At 27.0% G+C, this 26,571-nt stretch overlaps 1 protein-coding gene across 1 annotated transcript; it reads left to right on the forward strand.

Moving 5' to 3' along the window:
- Positions 1–2,008: 2,008 nt before the first annotated feature.
- On the forward strand, positions 2,009–21,280 carry LOC111619511 (oxysterol-binding protein-related protein 11-like). The gene is made up of 10 exons (XM_023361242.1): positions 2,009–2,141; positions 6,119–6,224; positions 10,307–10,351; positions 13,130–13,211; positions 13,320–13,399; positions 13,477–13,707; positions 14,952–14,981; positions 18,069–18,149; positions 19,273–19,343; positions 21,039–21,280. Exons 1-10 carry the CDS (start codon positions 2,137–2,139, stop codon positions 21,106–21,108), a joined length of 801 nt encoding a protein of 266 aa, XP_023217010.1. The 5' UTR covers positions 2,009–2,136; the 3' UTR covers positions 21,109–21,280.
- The last annotated feature ends 5,291 nt before the right edge of the window (positions 21,281–26,571 follow it).

Consider the following 26,571-nt stretch of genomic DNA (forward strand, 5'->3'; position numbering starts at 1 on the left):
GATCATTAACTGATTGATACTGACAAAATTTTTGTTTTTATTGGGCTGCAATTTTAAAAAATTGTAGACCTATAAATTTCCACTGTTGTCTGTCTGTCTTTCCTTAATCTTGAGAACGGAGCTAGTTAGATGAAAGCTGAGAACAGATATGGAATGATTGGGGAAAGGAGGCCCTGATTAAATATATGAACTTCTGAAGCAAACTGGAAATCACATTACATCAATTCAAAAATTTCCCCTATAAGGAGTTAGATAATTGACAGCATGATTTTGTTGCTAACAGGAAAAGTATTGTGTAGAGGGGCAAAACACTACTAATTTGAGTTGGACAGCTATATTTTAAATGAAATAAATTAAAAATATATGATTGTCACAGTGCTGGGCTATAATTTTTAATGTCACAATAAATTATTATTATTATGTTGCAAATGTCATGCTCAACTGATACTAGTACCAAATGCTATTATACCACTAGCACCAGACTAAAGTCAAAGCATAGCTACCCAAACAAGTGTAACATTAAGCTGTGTTATTAGTATGTGTATCAACATCTGGAAACTTCCTAACAATATGATGTGTTCAGTATTGCAGCTTTCTTTAGTGTCATGTTAAGGTTTAATGTTTCTAGAATTTTGTGTAATGTGTGTGATATAACATCAGTAGAAGAGAGGATAACAGGTATAATAAATATCTTATCCATCCTGCACATCTGACTTAATTTTTGAGTAAGTGGAGTGTACTTTTTGATTTTTTTCAGTGTGAGCATTTTTCATGTTATTAGTGTTTGGAACACAGATGTCTATTATATGAGTCAATGCTTCTTAAAGTGGGCGATCTGCATCTTAGTCGCCCAATTTAAGCTGCACTTTGGAGCTTTTTAAGATTCACCTGGGACTGTTACTACTAGCAATTGCAAGAGGACTATGAACCAAAAAAGTTTGAGAAGCACTGATATAAGTGATCTTACTGCATTTGTCAATGAGAGTAATGTCAGGTCTACTGTGATGAATTGTTTTATCTGTGATTATGGCTGTCATTTTCTAAAACTGCATATATAGTATATCTGTAGTATGGTATCTGGATGTTTAATAAGCTGTGTTATGAGCAAGCTCTTGATGTATTGTATTTGCTACTTGATTATGCCAATGAAAATAGTCTGTTTATGCTAAGAGCCTGCAACCAGAGGTTATATGTTGTATTGTTTCTGGCAGAATGTGGCATTTTATGCAAGAGTCATTTGTGAGTGATGTATCCTTCAATCTGTTTTCTGTAGTTTTTAGTGTTTATAACCTGATCTTGAATGGAAACCATAAAACCTTCAGTCTCTCCAAATTTTTATTATTATTATTATATATCTTATTTAATAATGAAAAATGTTTTTTATAATTATTATTGCGTCTTTCACAAAAACTTACAGCTGGCTCCACCCATTAGGTATTTGCCAAATACTGAGCAAACATTTAGCCAATACCAAGTAGTGTGGATGACTTCACTCAACAAATGTTCAGTACTTACTATTTACCATTCCTTATTGGCATACAGTATTGTGCCAAATCAAAGGGAATGAGTCTTGAACAAACATCCATAACTCCCACAAAAAACTGATGCTTAGCAATCAAGTATGTACAGTACATATATACTTGCAACATGACAAACACTTTGGCAAATACTTTGGCAAAAGATAATTATTTGGCAATCAACAGATACCAAATGAATGGAACCAGTTTAATAATTTTATCAGATAATGTCATACTACCAATATAATTTTTTTGCAGAGATTTGGATTGAAAACAGAATATTACATTATTAGATTTCATGTTGAATAATGTATAATAAAATATTTGGAACTTTTTGATATTTTTTATATACTATTTCAAGTTCAAATATTTATTTTGATTTTTAAAATAAATAAATGCTTTATAAGGAGACAGAAATTTTAAATTTCTAATAATTTTTTTTTTTTGTATAGTTTTTAAGATATTTGATAAATTTAAATCATTATCTAATTAATAACTTTTTAATATTTTGTTTTATGAAAAACAAATAAATGAACTATTAGTTTATATCAGAAATTTATAATAATTTTTTAATTATTGTAAAATTTTGTAGGAGTTTGATGTTCAGGAAGAGAATAAAATGAGGTAAATAATTTAAAATTTTTAATTTTGTGTAATAATTTAGGAGGGAGAAAAAATTCCATTGTAATTAGATTTACATATTACTACAGATAAACCTATAAGAGGCAGGACTTCCCTAAGATAGAGCCAAAATAAATGCAATTTTCTATCTTCAAATTTTCTCAAAGTAGCTTTCTTCTCATGTCTTAAGGTTCTTGTGACTAGCTATGTTGTAAGATACAGAATACAGAAAGCTTGTTATATCTCTGTTGTTAATTCATATTACATGGAACCTGTGAAAGACAAACTTAAGCAAATATTGAATTGAAAAGCCTGATACAAAAATATTAGGAATAAGATTAATTCTATTAATATTTATTTTGCCTATAAGTTAATAGATTTTAGGAAATAGCACAGTTAAATAATATAATTAACATTAACTCTAATGAGTCTGTTAATTATTTAAAAACATAATATAAATTTTGTGATTAAGGCCTGACAACATATGAACTAAGTTAATTTGATCAATAAGAACCTAATATTGAACAAAGCAAAATACTTTAGAAAGTAATCATTTTTAATAAATAATCTAGAGTTTGAGCATTACATCTTTGCTTCAAATTTAGGTTTAAACATCTTTTTGTTCTTATAGGTGCCAGTGAAAAGTATATGCTATTTTTTTTAATTGAGATGGTACTTTTAACTAGAGTGAACAACAACATGAAATATTTTGTTTCTCCTATTTGCCACACTTTGATAGAAATATTATTTTCTGTTTCTGTCCACATTTATTCATTTGTGTTTCTGATTTAAGTCCACTTTGGTTTCTTTCTTTTTTGCTTTCCTAATACAGTGGTACCTCAGGATACGAAATTAATCCGTTCCGAAACTGATATCGTATCATGAAAATGTCGTAAGGTGGATCATCTTTTCCCATACGATTACATTTAAAACCAAATAATTCGTTCCAACGCGAAAAACATACTCAAATTAAAGCCAAGTAATACATTCAAAAAAATAACTGTAGTAAGAAAAACAAATGAAAAATGCGAACTAATGTAACGTCGTATGGTGAGTTTTTGTTCGTATCATGGAGCAAAAATATGTTCGAATTTCATGTCGTATCCTGAAAATTTCGTATGCTGGGGCGTTCGTAACCTGAGGTACCACTGTACAATTACATATTTAAAAAAATTTTACCGAAAATATTGAATACTTCATTAATAATTATGATTAAGACTAGCGTAATGAAAGCTCCAGAGTATCAAATTTGAGCTTTTAAAATTTGAAATTCAGACAAGTAAATCTTTCAAGATGACATTTAAAAAGTACCATTTCAGTGAGTAAATACAGTACAAAGCTTCATGTAAAAGAGTACATATCAAGCATGCATTCTTCTTTCAGTTGTGAATATATACATTGTATATATATTCACAACTGAATTCTGCACATTTTTCTTTTGATTTTTGGATCATTTCAAAGAATACAGCAAATACTACAGAAAAAATCCAGCAACAAGTTGCTTAACTTTCCTGGCAACATTTGGTGGTGCCATCTGTTATGACATTTTATTATTAAAAACTCTTTATATTTTTAATTACTATAAAATAGCAAAAAGCTTGACTTTGACTGTAAGGATGGGTTTTATAAAAAATTGTAAATGCTAATTATGAGTAAAATCATCATTAAGTCCAACCTATTCAAGATATGACACATGATCTCCATTTACTTCCCCACTTCATTGACCTTTAACTATCATAATTTAATAGTGTCAATCTCCCTAATAAACAAACTTCTCTGCAAAATTTCAGAAATTTTCAATGAAAAGCACAGGAATACTATAATGTATACAGACTTCTATTTTGAAGTTGGGAACATTTAAGGGATCAAATTAGAGATAACTGGGGAATAGAACTGGTTTTATCCAATTCTCACTACTTTAAAATAAAAATATGACAAAGGTAGCAAAACATTTCAGCAGACCCTCATATATCCACTGAATTTAACTATACTTGTGCTTCAAAAGCTTTAATTCTCTTTTATCAGCCAATTTAATACTTACCTGAAAGTATTGTATACTTTAAAGCTTCTTGTGCAGCCATGGAAACAGCAAAACTAAAAAGATAATCCATTGCACGGCCTAACTCCAGGAAGTAGGTTGATTCGTATCTAAGACAATACTGTTCTCTAGAATGCATAAGTGTTTGCCATGGTTCTTGAAAGCCTTCTATAAATATTATTCTCAATTATCACTGTTATAATAATTAAAATTCATTTATCTAGTTTGAGAATCTCATANAAATCCAGCAACAAGTTGCTTAACTTTCCTGGCAACATTTGGTGGTGCCATCTGTTATGACATTTTATTATTAAAAACTTTTTATTTTTTTAATTATTATAAAATGGCAAAAAACTTAATTTTGAGGGTAGAAATGAGGGTCGTGCCATATCTCAAGTAAGGTCTGATCTGACACGACCCCTTTATCTCCCTACCACCTTGATCTTTAATTAATTAACCATAAAAATTGAATAACATTGATCCTCCTAATACACAAACCTACCTGCAAAATTTCAGAAAATTTTGACTAAAAGCACAGGAATTATTAAGCTTCTTCAAAGATGGAGAACAAAATTGTACCCCCACACACTATCATCCATACATACAGAAAAAACTAAATTTTTTTGCATTTCTTGGCATTCCAAGATCCAGAGTCCAAAAATGAAAAAATCTTTGTGGTCATTTTTTAACCAATTGCCATACTTTCCCTTTGTTATAGATAACACTGAGGAAAGTAATAAAGTACCTTTTATATTTTGAGGCAGGCAGCACTTTCTTGCATCAGATGGAAAACCTGCCTAACCAGAAAGTTCATAGCCTCATGCAATTTCAGCTTTTAGAAGTTTTACTATTCCTCAAAAATATAAATAATTAACAACAGTGTTAATAATATAAAAACTATTGTCTGTGTGTGTGTGAATTCCTTATAACTCCTGCAATTTTTGTCCAATCCAGATGAAATTTTGGTTATATTCATTTTATGTTCTGACAAAGTATAGGCTATTTATTTTGCCAAAATATTAACTATAAAATAAACAATTTTATTGATTTTGGATTGGTGATTGCACTTGTGTTGCAGTGACATCGGTGACCTCATTTAGTTCAAGCTTGACTATGGAATTTCTCTTAAGTTACATTTTAAAATATTTTGACAAATGGCATACTTTAAACTTCATTAAATTTAAACTTTAAAAAAAAAAAATAGCCATGCCATGTCACTTCTATAACCAATTTTTTAAAAAGTCTTTTCATAGTGATCATGTGGCATCCTATTATTCAATCTGAAGTAATGATCTAATGAGCCTGTTGTTTAAAATATATTATCATGTTTCAGTTATGTTCCGATGAACAGTATAAACTGTTGAATTTGTAGAAATATTAGTTATTAAAATCTGTACTACTATTAATTCTTTAGACTCTACTTTCTTATACTTGGCTGAAGAATTTCTAGTACATAATAGTAAGCATAAGAAAAGGAAAAATGAAATGTCTAAAATTCTAATAATAATTTAAAACTTTAATTTTTATATAATTGCCATTTATATGAATTATTTACATACAGAATTTATTATGTTCTACAATAAATGCATATATCAGATAATTTAAATTCTTAAAACAGTTAAAAATATAGATCATTTACTATTATCATGTGTATGTATAGTTGCAACACATTAAGGCTTTAATTAACATAATGCAAAACAGAAGTTACCTTGTCACATTTAAAATTTTAAAATGCCATATAAAATATTAAAACAGATTTTTCAAATTTTAGATTTTGTATTTTTCAAATATTGTATTCTAATTGTATTCTACTACGAAGATAATATGAATATAATGTCTTGCTAATTTTTCTTAAAGAAATAAGTGCTGTCAAATTGATATAATTTTTAAAATAATGATTAATAAGTTTAATCTACATTTGTATTGTTTGATTACTTTTCAGGAATCCATTAGAAGGTTTATTATTCAAATATACAAACGTAGTGAAAGGATGGCAATTTAGATGGTTCGTATTGAATCCAGAAACAGGATATTTAGAATATTACATGGTAAGTATATATTATAATTATAAATCATAGAAATAGGTATGCATTTAATTAATAAATTTGTAAATTATAGGTTTCAAACAGTATGTAAGTTTTTTCTTATACTCATAATGTTTAAGCGGATATTTAATTTAAATGTAAACTAATCACATTTATAGTAATATCATTGTTATTTTAACTAATTAACTAACAATACTATTACCATAAAATTTCAAAAAAGTGGTTAGGCATAAATATTCCTACAACTTCTAAAATATTTTGTCTAAATTCTGAAAAAGTTTCCTCTCCTCACTTTAAGGCTTTTCCAATTATAATAATAATAGTTGGGTTACCAGGCTTCACTTGGAAAAATTATATATAATCTTTACTTAATATACTCATATAAAAATGTACTCGGAAAAAGAATATGTACGTGATAATCTTACAATAGATCTGACCCAAAAACAATTTTACATTGATAGAAATTCTAGGGACTCACTGACACTCTGGCACAGGTGAAAATGACAATAAGTTTAATATTGCATACATTATAACAGGCTGCCAAGCTTTCACTGATGTCCACTTTCATCTGTTAATGACTACATTAACTTGTATTTGAATTTCATGGTTTATTTTAGACCCACTGGCCTCTAGGCAAAACTTCCTATTTATGTAAAAGCTCTGATAAGAACCAGGTTTGAACTATTTACTCTTGCAAATGATATCATAATTCTATAAAAGCTTATAAAATTGAAGTTTTTGGAAATGGAAAATATGGAAGGATACTGATTATTTTAAACAGTAATATTTTATAACTTTATACTTACACTGAATATAAGTACTTATACTGAATAAGTTTTGTGTGGACAGACATGAATTCAATTTTATACATATGTGCTGATACCTAAAAGCAAAAATTATTATTAAACCCTCTACTATACAACACAATTTCATTTAATGCAAATTTTCATTAAATAAGAACAATATTTCTGAATATATATGTAGCATTTATAACTGAAAAGTTACATATTTTGTATTTATGTAGAATCATAACTGAATATATTAAATTTAAGCATTTCTGCATAATTACAAAAGTATTCAAACAAAAATGATTATATATTATGAAAGTAGATATTCTAATGAAAAATTACTATATTTTTAACTAGTAAATTATCTTAATTTTTATTTTTAAAATAATTTATTGATTTAAATACTGCATTGTTATCAAATGTCGTCATTGAAATTTTTCTTGGTTTTATCAATAGATTCTTTACAGATTTAAAACAGCTTAACCCTTATGTGAGCAAGTAGTAAATTTTACATCACTGAGCAACCTGGTAAAATTGTCCCACAATGCTTTTTTATGGAAAATTGTGTTATAAGCTAATAATGCTTTTTTATCCACTTCAAAAATTATTAAAAACATTTTCTCTTAAGAGCTGTCAACACTGCTCAAGGATGCATTTTTACAATATAAAAATAAATACAATAAATAAATAAGCAAATGTCTGCCCTCATGAACAACAAATTATATTGTTTACAAGTGCGGACACATGCATGTTTATTTATTGTAAAATTGGGTATTTAATATTATGATTGTTGTAAGTTTTATAACATAGTTATAAGGTAGTTGCAGTGTTTTTTACAAAAAATATAAAAAAAGTATGAATTTAAGAAGTAAAGTGTTTTTATTTTTGAATTTGTGTGTTATCTGTGTATAGTTCAATTTTATATGTAGAATGACTTACAAACAACAAGAGTTTACAAATATAAAAACTTGAAGAAACATCACTAATAATGGTTTCATGACCACTACCTAAATTTTTGATTGGAAATTTACTGTTATGGTTACTCTAAAGAAAAATAAAGTTTACATTTCTCTAGAAATGTTTGCTAAAAATCGCATGAGACAATGTGATTTTTAACAAACACTTAGTCATCTCTATTTGGATTTAGCAAAGACAAGGTGAATATTTATTTCTATGTTCTCACAAAATAAAATGTTATCATGTCAGCAATGCATTACAAAGTGAAAGTGGTTAAAAACAAACTGAAAATAATAGTTCACTATAATAAAGTAAAGGGATAAAATGGTCAAACAACAAAATAGCAGATTAGAAGGTAACCATGGACTATATATTTTTATAATGTGACAAATATAGCAGCTATCCTTATAGTGTACATTACTTAGTCAGAGAACAATCTGGAATATACAAAACACACAGATAGCCAGTGTATCTTCCTCAAATACCAAAGCAAGAAACTGGTAATGCCATCCATTGAAGAACAGTAAATAAATTGTTGCTTGTGAGAACACTGTTACTAGATTCTGTATAGAATGTATGCTAGGAAAATCTGATGTTTGCTCCAATAAGAGGTAACTAAAACAAATGTTTTAAATTCACATGCACTTATCATGTTCAATGATTGTCCAAAACCTACCAAAAACATGAAAAGCATGTAGTTTTCTGCAACCAAACTATAAGTTCCAAATATTCAAACTCTGTTGTCAAATGTTGCTCTTGCATTGTGTAATCTATTTTTGTTGCAATAAATGTTTCTACAACTGTAATACCTAAGATGTTCTGAATTTCACTTGACAAAAGTTCTGATTTTGAGCATTAATAATTTATAACAGACCTACAATTGGAAACCAGTTATACCTACAACACTAAAGTACAAATGTACCATGTCACTCACTTATTCTAATAAAACATAAATTAAAATATATAATTACTTCTAATTATTTTTTAAAATTTATTGTTTCTAAAATATATTCTTTTTGGATATTTGAAAGAAGATTCAGAGGCTCATTGAGATAACTTTCAAAATAAAAAATATTTTTCATTTAGAAAATGCAATTAGTGCATTTGTACTGTAACACGTTTCTCACACAAGGGTTAAAAATTAAAGTTTAATATAAAACAATGAAACATATGACAGTTTCATCCATATTATGGGAATTTTTGAAACATGAGATATACAAACTTCGGATTATCCAAATTTATATTTAAAAAGTTTGCTAAAAAGAATACAATTAATTCAATTTATATATAAATTCAAGAGGAATAATATCAGTACTGTATTACTATATCAGTACTTGATATATGAAAACTTGATGTGAACTGCTTTATTTTTTATCCCTCATCCAATTAACAAGATCAGTGGCTGAGTGGACAAAACCTACAATTTTATGCTTCTCTAATGAGTTTTTCTAGTTTTCTTCACATGTATAACATGTAAATAGGCATCATTTTCCTGTAGAAAGTCCTAAAAGGTATTTCCATATTGCTTGTATGTTGCATTGTTATTTCCCATCAAATAAAACCAACTAATTATTTACAAAATGAAGTATTCAATTTAATGAGCACTGACCAATACTTACAATTAGAATTATTAGAATATTTTGATTTTAAATTTGATGAGACCAAAATTTCCACATGCTCTGATTAGGTGATTCTTAGGTTCTAATCTGTTTTATTTCATTTGCACTGTGTATTTATTAATTAGATGTAATGATGCTATTGGTTTTGAGAGTTGTTCAGTTCAGTAAACTTCTGTATTGCATATTTTTGTGATTTACAATAATTAAAAAATCAGTTTTATTTTGTTTTTTGTTTTAATTTTCATTTTATTGCCATTTTAAATGAAAGCTTGTCTGGTAACTTAAATCTTTGCTTGTCATATTTGTTTCTCTCACTTTATATTAATTCCTTTTTATATGGGTGAATAACCTAATAAACATTTTCATTTATTTTCTTTCTTTTAGAATCATTAGTTAACAGGTGAATCAGTGTTGTTTTTTTTAACACTTTAATGTTGTTTGAGGAATACAGATAGAGGGATATTTGAATTATGTCTGAGGAAACAAATTTCAATGTAAGAAATAATAGATAACCTTATTTCTATTTACAACAGATTTTCAGGAATGAGGTTATACTTTGACAATCTATTTAAAAACAGATTTATAATAATTTAAATAAAATTGTAACCAATTAAATATTTTAATTTTGTTTTTTGTGATGATAAAAAATATTATAAAAATATTGAAAGTAACATAAATATTTACTATTTTAAATTTTACTATTTACTAAAATTATTTGTAGCCAGAAGAAAAAACTAAAAGGCCAAGAGGAACAGTTCATTTAGCTGTAAGTATAATTGTAGTTACATAATGCATTATAAATAAAATATGTACAGTGGGTGATTGGTTAACGAACAGTTCGGATAGCGAACACTTTTGCGGAAGATTTTTATGATCGGACAACGAACACTTTACTGAACAAATATAAAAAGAAGTGATGGAAAATAACGAATACCAATTGATTTTCCCTTGTCTTCAGGTAACAATTTGAAACCTTTTGGAGCGCAAGAGACGTCAACATCGACACTCAACCCGATACCGATTGGATAGTATTAATATTCCTTTGAATTTTGTAACTCTCCCTTGTAATTCCAGCTTTTTGTTTACCTTTCTGACAAATAATTTTTTATAGTCTTCGCGAGACTGTCGGATGGACACTTGTTAAGTTTTGCGTTGGGGTTTATTTACGAAAGGTGAAAATTTAACTGTCCCGTCGGATATTCGTTAACTTTTTAATACCAAATTTCGAATTTCATCCGGACCTCGCATTTAAATAATTTTTTATGAACTAGTTGATTTCTGTTCTCTGAATTTTTGTAAGTGCTTTTCTGAACTTTTTATTTAAAAAAGAAACTGATATTATGGAGCCTAAAAAGAAGAGTGTCAAGAACTGTGCTTATCATAGAAACCAAGTAAGAGATAATAGCCAATGGTAGAAAGTGGGCACAAAGATGTCTGATGTTGCTAGGCAGTATGGCTTGAACAGGTCTACAGTGGGCACAATTGTAGCTATGAAAGATATATCAAGAAGTCTCAAGTTGCTAACAGAGTAATAAAAGTCACATCTGAGAAATAAAGAGCATTTTAGAGCTCATAATGGAAGCTGAAAGTGATCTGACGACAGAACTCCAAGAACTCATAAATGAAGAAAACACATCTTGCCAAGTTTCTCGGTATTCTTTTGAAAAAGAGGATGACAAAAGAGGACCAATATTGATATCTGCTACTAAAGATCTTTTGAAGAAATGGGAGGATGTCAGAACAATGATCATCCAAGTGGCATCCAAACCGGACTAAGGTTAATGGGATTGGAGATCTGTACAATTACAATACTATTAATTACTTCCGAAAAATGTTGAAGAAAAGAGAAAAGCAGTCGACATTAGACAGATTCTTTAACTCCCACAAATGGAAAAAACATGACTAATAAAAATGCAAGCCTGTGTATATATGTATTTTTACTATTACACATAAATAAATGTGGTAAAAAAAGTATATTTTATTTTTTTATTTTTTGGAGTCTCGGAATGAATTAATCAAATTTCCATAAAAACCTGTGATAAATTGATAATCAGATAACGAACAAAGTCTTGGAACGGATTATATTTGTTAAATGATCACTCACTGTATTATGTTTACTCGTAGATGTATAAATTTAGACATTAATGGTTATTGTTTGATAATTTTATATTAATTTCATTATGGTAATTTATAACTAATAATTGTTTAATAAGTAAAGTGTTTTTCCAACATTTGTTCAACTATCAAAAGTTCTAATAAAATTGCTGGTTTTTTAAATCAATATTGAATGACTTTTTTGAAGAATCAAATACAGTCGACTCCCCTATAACACTGTTGATAATTCTGTTTTATATGAATTCCATGTTGTACGAGTTGCTTAGTTTTTACAAATACGTGTGCCGGGCTGTGAATGGCTTATGTATTTGTAAAATCTAAGTGACTCGTACAACATGGAATTCATATAAAACGTAATTATCAACAGTGTTATAGGAGGGTCGACTGTATTTCATTACTGCTCAACGTTTTGAGCAATATTTTTTCATAAATACAGTAGTGTCCCGAAAACTTGGCCTAATGTGGACCGAAGGGTGGCAGAGTTTGTGAAAATGCTGGGTTATCGGGAATGGGGTTAAAAAAGAATAAGTAAGAGTGTTTCCTCAGAAAATACTGTATTGTACTTGTATGTATTGTTTGCTTGAGAATACAACAGAGAATAAACTGCCCAAACACCTTTAAACAAAGGAAAAGTATATACTTTATGAAGGCACAGAGCCTTTACTAAATGAAAATTAATGAATACACAGTGTACAGTAATTTACCTGATAAGACAGATCTCAGAAAATACTTTGAGGCATAAAGCTGTCTATAATAAAAGTTAACTAGGGGTTTTTTTGCCCTGCCAGAGTGTGGCCAAGTTATCTGGACTGCCGGGTTATCAAGTGCCGAGTTTTTGAGACACTACTGTATAGAGTAAGATGTTTGTATATAACCAGGGTGGCCAAGCTCCTTGATAGTCCGAGCCATTTTTCAAAATTTGAAATTTTTCGCGAGTCGCAATTAAATACATATTAAAAAGGTATCAAAAAATTCCAGATTACAAATTATATCCATAGCAAGAGTGATACAAATTGTTTCCTCCAGAGCACAATGTCAACTGTCCATTGCAATGACAGTTTACAAATTTAAAATCGGTCTGGAGTCGGTCGATAACGGACGATTACGCCACTGTTTATGTTCATTCACACAGTTTTCGATGAGTCATATCATTCTTAACTTGGACGGAAATGAAATTTGTTACAACGTTGAACTTAGTCTTTTATATTTGTTGTTAGTAATTTAAAACACATTTTGAAACACATACGGAACGATAATAATTTTTAAAAATATAATAACACAAAAATGAAAAGGGAACTCTGGTACATTTATCGAGAGCCACAAATAATCCTTCAAAGAGCCGCATGTGGCTCGCGAGCTGCAGGTTGGCCACCCCTGGTATATATCAGTTTTCCATTTATTTAAAAAATTTTAATATAATGAAATTTAGGGAGCAGTTATTTCACCAAGCGATGAAGATAGTGAATTATTTATTTTGAGTGCTGCTTGTGGTGAAGTGTACAAATTACGAGGTAAATTTTAATTTTAGTACAAAAATTAATATGCTAAATTATTGCCTTATTAAATTATTAAAATAGTAAATTATTAAAATAATAAAAATAAATCTGCTTGTATCATAGCTTCTGATGCCAAAGAACGACAATTCTGGGTAAATCGATTAAGAGCTGTTGCTGAATATCATACACAAAATATTGCTGAGGTAGAATGTTAAAATTATTATGATTATTCTGATTAATTCCTATAAACAAACAATAAATTGTGTAAAGTTTTTTGTAGCGAAATCCACCACTTGCCAATAGAGATAGAGTAATTAGTGATGTATCTGGAAATAATAAAGTGGATAATAAACCTCCTCATAATGTTTACCAAACATCACCTAATATCATTACAAGTCCAATTAGTCCTGTTGTCAACAGCATAGCATCTGTAACTGATGCTTTGAGTTCTGTTAAAGACATTTTGCAAAAAGCAGAAAAACATTATAAAGCTTTAAGTAAAGTTATGGATGTAAGTTAAGTTGAATTTTCTTTATATACATAGTAGAGTCAAAAATAAACTGAACTTCTGGCACATGTTTTATTACACAACACACCAGAAACTCTTACATGACATCATTCTTATTACTGCAGTTTCCATTTTTGATTGAAATCTACAACTTTCAACTTCTGTTCCCTAAAATGAAAGAGAAGTTTTTGGAGGAAGATTGGAGGAGGTGATCTTGAGCAAGCATTGTTAAGTCCTTCTTGGCCAGATATTAACCATTAATGGAAGATGAAAGTGGAAAGCTGCGACAATGAAAGTCTTCAAAGAGATCACCAAAATGGCTTTCAGGACTTCTTTGGCAAGTGATATGAATGCAGGCAGAAGTAAACTGATAAAACTTATTTTGAAGGTGACTTTCTGTAAATACTTTTGTTAGGCTAATAGTACATTTAAAGCTTAGTTTATTTTTGACTCTACTATTAATTTTTGAATTATGAGTATAACTGGATAAAATTTACTAGTATTAATTTAATATGTAAGTTCACTTCATAAAATTTATAATTTATAGAATTAAATCAAAGACATTTTTCCTGTAGCAAATGTGGAAAAGTTCATGGATATTTAATTCTATCTCTGATAAAAACAATGTATACATGCAATTTGAAGGTAAACTCAAGTTTTATTGCAAAAATTAGTATAGCTCTATCTTTATTCTTTTCATACAAATTTTCAATGTATGCTTCTTCTGTTGCATGGAGAATATCTAAATGATATTCAATTTCTTGCCATGTGTACTACAATGTCTGCAGTGTAACAGAAGCAAAAACATCCTGTATTCATACAAGAAGTTCATTGAGGTCATTGATTTTGGTGCCAGCATAACCATGTCTTTTACTTTTCTCTAGATGTCTAGAGGCACAATGCTAAGATTGTGAAGTCCATGGAGCATCAGAACTAATTACTCCACTTGCCTCAATTAATTCTAGGGAAAACTTACACAGTTGCCCTTTCAATTGCAACATGTTAAATGCATTTATCTTTATGCACTGAATTTTGGCAGTGATTTAACAAGTCATTCTCAATGGACATCTCAACAAACATTTCCTCCACGAAAATTATTTTTCTAGTAGTTTATTCCATAATTTTCAATTCCAAATTTAATTAAAATATCAGAAGTCCACATTAATCTGAAAATATTGAAATAGTATTTTTTTTTCATGTTTTAATAACATTATTTTTAAATCATTAATTTTTATCATTATTTACAGGATCTTCCAACATCCAAGTCTTTAGACACAGTGAGTAATTTTCAGTTTGTTTTTTTATGAAACTTAATATTTATAAAGGGAAATTCCAAAAGTAAGAGACATGTCACTGCATGTTGATCATTACATGTTTTAGATGAATGAATAAAATTATATTAATTATATCTGTTAATTATTGCCAATTCAAGACAATTTATAATGACCAACTATTGAATGATTAAATAAAACGTTTTCTTGTAGAAAAAAGTAGACTTGGTAATGCTATAAGCCCATCTTAATTGTTAATACCTTACTATAAGTCAGAGAAACACTTAAATCTTGAACATTTACTGTATTTACTACTCAAGGTATAATAATTGAAACGCCTTCCATTTATTTTTAGTATTATACTCCTTCCATCCTTTCTTATTATTCTATATTTATATCCATTATAGATTTAAAATTTCAGTAAAGAACTGTTATAAAATTGTATATTTGACTTACTCTTTAGTGAAACTAATATTCAAATATTTCATCTAGTCAAGGAAATTTCCAAAATTGATATTTTATATTTTTAAAGAAACAAATATACAGTAGAGCATCGATTATCCAACCCCCGATCAACCGCCACATCGGTTAACCGACCGTTCTAGTCGGCAAATTTCAATTGTCCTCTAGTGATGTGGCACTACAATATTTGGCTATGTCTTGGCTGCTTTAATATTATTTTTGTTAAATTTTTGCGTGTTTTAGCTGGCAACACTGGCTCGACCATGAAAGGGAGGCCAGTATTTAAACGAGGCTTAATTTTCTAATTATGAGTGGTTGTTTGTTTTGTGAGCAATAAAATAATTTTTAACGATACAATAGTGATGATTATTATTTTTTAAAAATTTGTTAGGTTTAACTTTGATGTAAATTCAACGCAAAGTTAGTTAATAGCAATATACTAATATACTAATTACATGGGATATACTAATATACTATACTAATAATGTATTTTTTCATACTTTTCGGTTATCCGTTTTTTCAGTTATCCGAACAACCCCAGTCCCTAATTGAGTTGGATAATCAATGCTCTACTGTACTTCCAAAACTCCAAAACTAAGCAAAGAAATGTAAAAAAAAAGTTTTTTTTTATTTTTTAGAAAATGGTATGATTAATAGCCATACTACAGCTGAGAGAAATAATTATGCTTTCCATTAAGTTATGTTTATGTAGTGATTATTATACTAAAATCTTTTGAAAGATTTCCTGAAATGCAAATCAAAGATTAGAGTATGTGTTTGTTAGGTCACAACAGTCCTTTAGTCCACTATACAAAAATTATACAAGCTTTGTAACTTGAAGAAACATGTTAGATTGGTAAGTTATCTTTTTATCTTATATCAAATGACATTCTTTCTGCTTCCTGTAATTAATAAACAATACAAGAGACAATTTCAATTTGATCCTGATCTGACTGTGTGTTGTTTCATTTTTTTCACGATAATATTAAGAATATACATTTAAAATGCTAGATTTCTATACTGTATTTATTTAGTACAATAAAGATAGTTTTACAAACAACAAAATTTTTATTCGTGTATCTTTTTTTAGGATGGGAATGGATTAATTTAATATCAGTTATTATGAGAAAAATTGTTTCTATATTTGTCATTTTCCATATTTGTTAGATCCTTAAGAACAGATTAATGATGAATAGTGAGGTTCCATTGTACTTATTTTTCTTTTCTATATGATAATATAAGTGTTTAAACCAGGTTTAAACACTTAGCCAAAAATGAGAGATGCATTGAGATGTTTTGTAAAGCCAGAAGTTAAATGGAAAGAGATTAAAATTGAATTTTTAAATGAATTTTTATCAGTATTATGAATCACATTTACATATAATATTCTGGGAGGAAAGGTCAATATTAAGAGAAGTCATAATATTGGTCATTTTAAATAAAATACTATATTTAAGCGCACATTTTATTTTATAAGCTTGTAGAAACATTGTCAGTGTTTTAGCATTAAGAATCTGCTGGCTGTTGTGACTGTTGATAATGACAAATTGCATTTCTAAAAATTTGCAATCTCTGCAAATGCCAAATTTGAAGATAAGCTGTATATTTCCTATTTCTGCAATGGTGATGTCACTGCTGCTGATGAAGAATATCATTGATTGTTTTCTGTGCACATAATTTTAGATCATAATGTTTTCCAATGAATATGATATACTTCCCAGTGCTCATATTTTATCGGAACAAGCGTATTAATGAAGTGTAGAGGAACAGGAAAATATTTTTGAAATGGGGCAGTTTTGCCCTACTATTAGCATATGAAGAGTTGCTGCATATTTGTGTTCTTTAAAAACATATATACAGATCTCCAGGTCAGACATTGTATGAAGATGACTTGTATGCATTTTACCTACAGCTTGTGCAAAATCTTCACATATAGGGCAATGCTGTGCATCTAGACTTTTGTAATGTATTAAATACTAATCATTAATTTCTTCCATTAATACTTTTCACTGGTGAAGTTACTGTGGAGTCTGTCTTCATTCTACCCTCCTTGTGAAGCAACATTACAATGGTCTGACCTTGTAATGTTGTAGAACTGGAGACCTTGGCCATCAAGGTCTCCAGATCTAATTCAATCTGGAGATCTTAATCTTATTATATTTCTGTTTATAAGATTGGATGAAGTGTTCAGGAGACAAGTGGCTATATGAGAAGAACTATTTAATTGTATAATGAATGTTGTTGCCTGCATAAAGGAAATTGTAGATGAACTGTGATGATTATTTAAACTTTGTTCTTACACAAGTTGTAAAGTGCATTGATGTTACTGTAACAGTTTTGAAAATTTATTATGAAATTATGACAAATTTGATAGTTGAACAATGATTATTAGAAAGAATACTTAATATCTTTATCAATACATTTTCAATTGTACATTCAAATAGCTTATCTTGAAAACCATTGGCTGCTGTATGATCTCCTTTTCCTTCTGGGACACTATATATATATATATATATATTTTGAAAGAAATTTTCTATAAAAGAATAAATTGTAATACTGTATTATTATACAATACATATACAAACTTACATTGTAATTTATCTAATAATAGAATTTTCTTTTTATTTATAGGATGTACTCTTATTAAAAGCTACTGCCCATGCAACTGTTTTATGTTTGGAACAATGTTATACAATATTACAACATCAACAGGTAATTTACTATTTTTCAATATTGCTCTTTTTATTCATGAACTAGGCCAAGTAACCTGTTAAGGTCTCATTCCATTTTAGATTTTTTCACCTTCTCTATCAGTTTATAATTTAAAATTTATCTTATTACTTATTTCTTCTCCATTCTGTTTTTTCCCCTCCATCTTACCTCTGTATTAATGAATATACTGAATTTGTTGTTTGTTGTTGTTTTTGATTATTGTTTAAGTTTTTGAAGAATCACCTAAATTTTTTCTGTCCATATGGATGTATCCAGCTGTTCTCAAATATGTGCTTACCACCCCATTAATAATTGTTTTTTTTTTTTTTTTCTTTCTTTTTCAAAATGATCCAAGTTTTACGTTTATCAGTATACATTGATCTAGTTAATGTTTTTGTATATTCCTAATTCTTGTGTGTTTCTGAATAATAAAGAATCTGAGTTTGATTTACTAATTAATATTCTATTGAAATTTTTAATTTTAATTGTCTATTTTTTCTGTGAGTTAAGATATCCTAAATATTCAATATTTAAGATTACTAATTTGTTTGGGGATTTTATTTTCTGTGTAAATTTTGCATCTGGTGTTGTCTCTAAATTTTGTCACCTTGATTTCATCTGTTAATGTTACCCACATATTATTAACATATGTGTAAAATATCAGGTATAATGCTGCACAAATATTGTGCAATGTAACATTTAAATACATTCAACTTTAAATTGTATATGTTTTATTCAAAATTTAAAAATAAGTATATAGTTAAAAGTATTTAAGTAGGAATACATTTTAATATCTTACATTATCTAAAAATATGTTCTTTAAACAAAAAATAAAAATTAATAATAAATTGTAAGCATATTATTTACTTAATTAATCTTTGAAAATATTTATAAAATTAAAACTTCACTACTGTTTTCATTACAAATATTTTCTGTATTTCTGTAATTTTTTTTTTATTAGTTTTTGTTTTATGTCATATAGAAATTATTTTTTTATCTTATCCTTCTATAATTCCAGGTTGTAAAACTTGTTAAATTTTTCCTTTTTTCATTTTCCATTCCTTATTCTCTGAACAGATTAAGAATCTATCAGTCTAATTTTTTAATTCAAATTTTTTTTCAGCTTGCAGCTAATTTTCCAAGTGGATTGCCAGTTGGAGCTACAGTAGAGTGGGTTGAGCCAAATAGAACCCCGTATGTATATAATTCCAAAAATTTTTAATGATCTTGTTTTTTTTTATATGCATAATTTATAATAGTTCAAATTTGTGTGTGAATTAAGAATAAAATAATGGACGAGATATTTTCTAGAATTTTATATACAATTATGTAGTAAAAATGATAGGGTTTATTTTTCACTAAGAATTGTTTCCAAAACTTATTTTTAACATTTATACATTACATATTACTTGAACTTTTAAGATAAGAACCATAAAACTGTATATTTTTGGATGAGAAAAACTAAAATACTTTGAAAGTTAAATGTGTTCATAAAACAGTTCATTTAATTTTATTTTTAAAAATACCAATAATTTTTTGAAACTCAAAAAAAAAAATGTTCAAAATATTTAATAATTTTTATTGAACAGACCATATATTGCAAAAATAAAAATCAGACACACATTCGTTTTCTCTAATTATTTACAGGAAATGAATGTGTCTGATTTTTATTTTTACAATATATGGTCTGTTCAATGTGTTATAGTAGAATGTGTAAATTGAAAATGCCTTTTATATCACATTAAGCAAATTTTCTTGAAAATCAACAAATAGTAATTTTATTGTTTAAAACAATTTTTAGGAAATTGTTTCATATCAGTAACATGAATTTTCCAAGTAAGATAGTAATGACTGACTTCAGTTAACGGTTTTTTTACAAATACATATCTTTTTAACACAATTCAAACAATATACACTATCTTGATGATCTTTTTCAATAGCTCATTAATTAATTATTCTGTGTAGAATTTCTGTTTTGGTAGAAACATATATGTAGCTTTTCAAATTCTGCAGTTCACTAGGGCTTAAATATGTGATTGGATAGAGTAAAGTCTGGTAAATATAAAGTTAATTATAAGATAATATCCCAATTAAATTAAAGCACTTCTAGTATAATTTCTAAATGATTTGTTGTTATAAAAACAAAATATTTTTATATTAAACTTGGGCATGTCACCTCATTTGTTTCATTCAATTTTTCAAATTAAAAAACAAAATTTATCAAATTTATGGATTGTTTCTTAGCATCTATTTATACAGAATAGTCTTTCAATTATCTAATACATATGGTGTAATCTTTTGTTGACATTCATATATTAATTTTTTCTATTTTAATGCAATTTATACTGTAGACTAACCACATAATATAGAACAGATTTAATTCTCAAATGATTTTAAGGGAAACATTCTAAAAGTAATTGATAATCTTGATTAAATGCTGCTATTTTATATATATATTAGACTAATTTTTAAAGCAATCTTAAGTGTAGAAAGCCCAAATAATTTTGTATTGCTACACGTTGAAGAAAAATAATTTTTAAAATTCAAAAATTTATGAATAATGAAAAATGTATTTTCAGAATTTCTAATTCTCAAACATATTTTGCTATTTTTATTTTTTGTTATCAGCTTTGAAAAAGTAATGATTATAACAATGTAGTCTTCAAAATTTTAAAAAATATTTAATGATATAAATTTATTTTTACAATTAAATTATTTATATTTGTTGAATATTTATTATTATAATGATTTAACTCATTTTTAAATTTTAATATTTTTAAATAACTTATTGAAGAAATTGCTTTGCAAACATTATTTTAAAATTTGAAAAATATATTATTTTGTTTTGCCAAATGTTGTCATTTAATATTTAAAATTTTAATTTTTCAGACCTTTAACCAGGAGGACTGTGGAAGCTTATACAAAATCGCCACTTGTTAGTGTTTCTTCAGTTAGCTGACTTTTTCCATTTTGAACTGTGATATTTATGAAAAGACTAACAAAAATAGAAGCCAGTCCCATTGATATTTTGATTTTTGTTTTTTACTAATTAGTTGTTTTGAATGTCTGTTAACATTCCATTCTCTGTGATAATTAAGTATGCAAATCAAAAAATCATTACTAGAATATTTATATTTATATTTATATTTATATTTATATATATATATATTTTCTAAAAACTTTCCAACAAAATTTTCTCAAAAATCAACCTTAATGACTTATTATATCATTAACGCCGTACTATTTGTCTTCCTGTTATACATTCTTGGGATTGAGCATATCATGAATTTTAACAAAATTTACTACAAATATAATCCATATCAATATTTTCAGCTATTCATGTTTCGCTTCCAAATCCTTAATTGATAAGTTTTAATTTCATATATTGTATATATATACATATACATATTCTGTATTACAAACTTTTTGAAGATAAATATATTACACTGATAAATACTGATATTTTTATGTAAATAAATGTATTAAATGGGATATATATATATATATACATACATATATACATATTTAATATATTTATGAAAACTTTAATGGATTTATGAATTCCTATTTTGTATGCTATATTTTTTTTGTATGATTCTTCTAATTAAATTTGAAACTTATATTAGTAAAAGAATAAATTAGTTTAGTATAATTTTGTTCATCAATATCTAATTATTTTATTGAAATATTTATTTTGATATTATGAACTTTTTGCTTTTATTAAAAAAAAACAAACGAATCTTATACTGTTAAATGTCCATTTATTTTTATTAGATTTTTTTAGTATTACAGAATTTTAAATTTTGAGTAATCGTAAGTTAATAGAAATTCAAGTGAATTGTCACACAAAATGTAAATTTAGTGTGGGTTTTTTTTAACTGTCATCTTTTAAAAATTTATTCACTCATAATTCCATTTATTGTAAACTCATTATGTAGAAAACATCAATCACAATAATGAAAATGAAATTACTGTAGACCTAATCAAAATATTTTTTGTAAAATACTAATGCTACAAAACTTAAAATGTATATAAGTGAATGTGTAGTAAATTTCAGTTAGTAAAGCAAAATGCTTTATTGCTTTTATTGATTTGATTTTTTTTATATATTTAGCGATTGCTTTTTATTTTTCATTCTGTTGCATATAAAAATGTTAATTTCTAAATGTATTAATATACAAGTAGAAAATTTTTTTTATAATTTCTGTAATACAGAAACTCAAATTGTTGAAGATTTCAATAGTAGACTAGAATTCTGCATTAAAAGTTCTTAAAATTTCAAACTTCTATTTACTTACCTAGGTGATGACAACAAGAATTATTTTATTTATTTTTTATAATTTTCTTTTATAAAATTTTTAACATTACTTTATATAAATAATAATCTTCTTTTACTAAAAATATTGTTACATGTTTAATTTCTAAAAAAACAAATGCAGATTTTATTTTTCTTGCTTTAATTGATCCAGAAATAAAAAAAGAATCGGGTTTCAAATAGAATGAGAAGGAAAATGCCTTTACAAAGCCAAAATGTAATGTTAATTAAGAAGTTTTTGATATATAAGATTGTGTATTTCTTTTTTCATATATATTGCATCTATACAGTACAGCAAAGCCTTAGAATTTGTTTCATAATTAATCTTTATTCATTTTAAACATAACATATATACAAATTCAAAATAATAAAATGAAATCTACTTCATTTATTTCTAATTAGTGGTCTCCAAGTTTTCTAATTTCTCATTTGTTTTAAATAAATCTTTGAAAATGAAAATATCTGAATATAAAAATTTATAATTAAAGTAAATTAGTGTTTTTTTATGGAGCAAAATGCATTGAGTTTAATATAAATTATTTAGTAATTAATAAAATTATTCTTTTCTTTTATGTAGCCATTTCTCTGAAATTGTAAAACATTTAAGATATATNATTAGATTTTTTTAGTATTACAGAATTTTAAATTTTGAGTAATCGTAAGTTAATAGAAATTCAAGTGAATTGTCACACAAAATGTAAATTTAGTGTGGGTTTTTTTTAACTGTCATCTTTTAAAAATTTATTCACTCATAATTCCATTTATTGTAAACTCATTATGTAGAAAACATCAATCACAATAATGAAAATGAAATTACTGTAGACCTAATCAAAATATTTTTTGTAAAATACTAATGCTACAAAACTTAAAATGTATATAAGTGAATGTGTAGTAAATTTCAGTTAGTAAAGCAAAATGCTTTATTGCTTTTATTGATTTGATTTTTTTTATATATTTAGCGATTGCTTTTTATTTTTCATTCTGTTGCATATAAAAATGTTAATTTCTAAATGTATTAATATACAAGTAGAAAATTTTTTTTATAATTTCTGTAATACAGAAACTCAAATTGTTGAAGATTTCAATAGTAGACTAGAATTCTGCATTAAAAGTTCTTAAAATTTCAAACTTCTATTTACTTACCTAGGTGATGACAACAAGAATTATTTTATTTATTTTTTATAATTTTCTTTTATAAAATTTTTAACATTACTTTATATAAATAATAATCTTCTTTTACTAAAAATATTGTTACATGTTTAATTTCTAAAAAAACAAATGCAGATTTTATTTTTCTTGCTTTAATTGATCCAGAAATAAAAAAAGAATCGGGTTTCAAATAGAATGAGAAGGAAAATGCCTTTACAAAGCCAAAATGTAATGTTAATTAAGAAGTTTTTGATATATAAGATTGTGTATTTCTTTTTTCATATATATTGCATCTATACAGTACAGCAAAGCCTTAGAATTTGTTTCATAATTAATCTTTATTCATTTTAAACATAACATATATACAAATTCAAAATAATAAAATGAAATCTACTTCATTTATTTCTAATTAGTGGTCTCCAAGTTTTCTAATTTCTCATTTGTTTTAAATAAATCTTTGAAAATGAAAATATCTGAATATAAAAATTTATAATTAAAGTAAATTAGTGTTTTTTTATGGAGCAAAATGCATTGAGTTTAATATAAATTATTTAGTAATTAATAAAATTATTCTTTTCTTTTATGTAGCCATTTCTCTGAAATTGTAAAACATTTAAGATATATTACAAAAGATTCAACTTGTTAAATTTTTTGAATAGAAATTTATCAAAGTATCCATTTTGTATAGCTACTTGTCAAGATATTTTTGTCTCATTTGAAATTTTCAAATATTGATAAAATAATTCCTATTATAATGTCTTCTTGAGATTTAAATTTGATCAGAAATTTGAATAAAACTTGCAGGTACTGTTTTAGTATTTGAAGTTAATTTTATTGTTTCCAAAACTAATTCTTGAGATATGTGAATGAGTCTCTTTTCATGTTATATAATTATATGCGATTTAACAAAATTTGTTTTTTTAATGCTCTTCTGTTGAGTTTTTTGGTTAGAGATAACTGTTCCCCCCATAATGGAATAATGGTTTTACATATAGTGATTAATAACTTAGAACAGTGATGTCCAAAGTTTTCGATTTGGTAAACTAAATTACAAATTGTAGGTAAGTGGACCACAAATGTTTTGTATATTCCTTACATTCTAAAAGTAGTCCTGTGTGTTTTGTGAGCCAGATTAACCTGCCATATGCTATAGTTTGGACACCACTGGCTTAGAAGAATGAGAATTAATTTTTTCTATTCATTAATTAAAATTTATTATTTCGTAAAGATAATATATTTCAAATTGAATAGCTATCTTCCTTGTACTCTTCTGTATATGAATGTGATAGATTTATTTAAGTTATATATCAGTAAAGTCACGGAAATTCAAATAATGAAAAATTGGTTATGGTTGCCAAAGAAACAATGTTGAATTGGAGTCTTTAAAATTTTGTAATTTAAAAAACATTTTTGAAATAAATTTAAAAAAAATGAAAAAAATTAAATATTTTTAAGTGTGTTTTGTTATAATTAATAACCCGAGCACCACAGGGTATATTAGTTATCTTAAGAAAGCATCGAATAGGTTGAAAAATACACGTTGGTACACATGGTAGTCATCTACTACCACTTGTGCCAACGTATATCACATACAATAATTGTTTCCTTCGCTGTGTTTCGTCATTTTTATTTCTGTCCTTAATCTTTTTGTACGTAAATAATATTTTAACTTTGTACAGACTCGTTCTATCGTATTTTATAGAGAAATTAAAGTTAAAAATATTTCTCTCAAATGAAGAAGAAAATTCTTAATAGAGCAATCGACAGCAAAACCGATTTCAAATGATACATTTCAAGAGACAATAGTTATATTTTAAAGAAACATTGAATGTAGATGGGAGACGACATTAACAAGATTTTTTTAAGTTTCCTCATTTAGGTTTTATGTAGGAAATGATCAATTAAAATGAACTATAGCATTTGGAAGAAATTTGTGAGCTTTTCCCACAAAATGCAGTGGAACGGGTTTGTAGGAAAGCGCACAGAATTTCCCGAAAGCGTTGAAAACACGATTGATCCTAAAGATATTAAAAAAGGACTAACACGATCCTTTTAAGGGATTGCTGTTAAGACTGGTGTAACGTATAAAGCAGATTACAGAGGAGTGTCGGGCATTCTTGTATAGTATATATACTTAATGCGCTGTATGAAAATGTTACTAATACCTCACAAAAATGGGTGTTTTTTTTTTTTGTCTTATAAACTATAATAAATCATAAGTCTGTATTGGAAGAAAAATAAATTTAAAAACGTTTGATTTTTCCTGCATATATTATGAAAATGTACACAGTATAACTACATAGATAAGCTGCACACAATTTTATTCAGTTGTAATGTGTCAGCTTGTTTTACCTACCTTTTATTTAGGTAAAAAAATTAGCTAAGATAAGCAGGTATGAACACAGACTAACGAAATTAATTGTAAGAGTTTCGTTAGTCAGGTAAAAAAATTAAAACAAACTGAAACTAATGGCACGCCCGAAACCAGATTCGTGGGGACTAAGGTAAGGACTCCCTGTCGTTTTCGGAGAATGTCACTCAATTGTTTTAGAATTACTTTAATTACCTAATCGAATTCGAGAAAGATGCGTTATTATATTTATTTTAAAATAACAAAACCGATTGCTTTGGTATCAAGGGCAGATTCCGCAGTATCTTAAACACCATCCTGAATATGCCCATGTAGTTAATAATTTATTCACGTGACCAGTAAGTAGGCTTGTAAGAACAGATTCTTATGCTATTAAAAAAAAAACCAAGTAGACAATGCTTCAATCTCACCCCCTCTATCGTGTACAATGATATAATTTTTGCATCTTTCTCCCTTCCTCCATTAAATTGTACACGTAATTAGGTTAATTTCGCTTCACTTAACACGACCGAACTAAATAATGTCTCGCTTCAATAACTAACAAGTATATGTATGAAATAAGAGAGACGAGAGGATGTGTCGGAGTG

This window comes from Centruroides sculpturatus, unplaced genomic scaffold (assembly GCF_000671375.1).
Source record: "Centruroides sculpturatus isolate CEXI.00-Female unplaced genomic scaffold, Cexi_2.0 scaffold185, whole genome shotgun sequence".
NCBI lineage: Eukaryota > Metazoa > Arthropoda > Arachnida > Scorpiones > Buthidae > Centruroides > Centruroides sculpturatus.

Coding starts and splice junctions, on each gene's coding strand:
- LOC111619511 (XM_023361242.1), top strand. Junction 14,982..18,068: donor CATCCAAGTCTTTAGACACA/GTGAGTAATTTT, acceptor TTTTATTTATAG/GATGTACTCTTATTAAAAGC. Junction 19,344..21,038: donor GTTGAGCCAAATAGAACCCC/GTATGTATATAA, acceptor TTAATTTTTCAG/ACCTTTAACCAGGAGGACTG.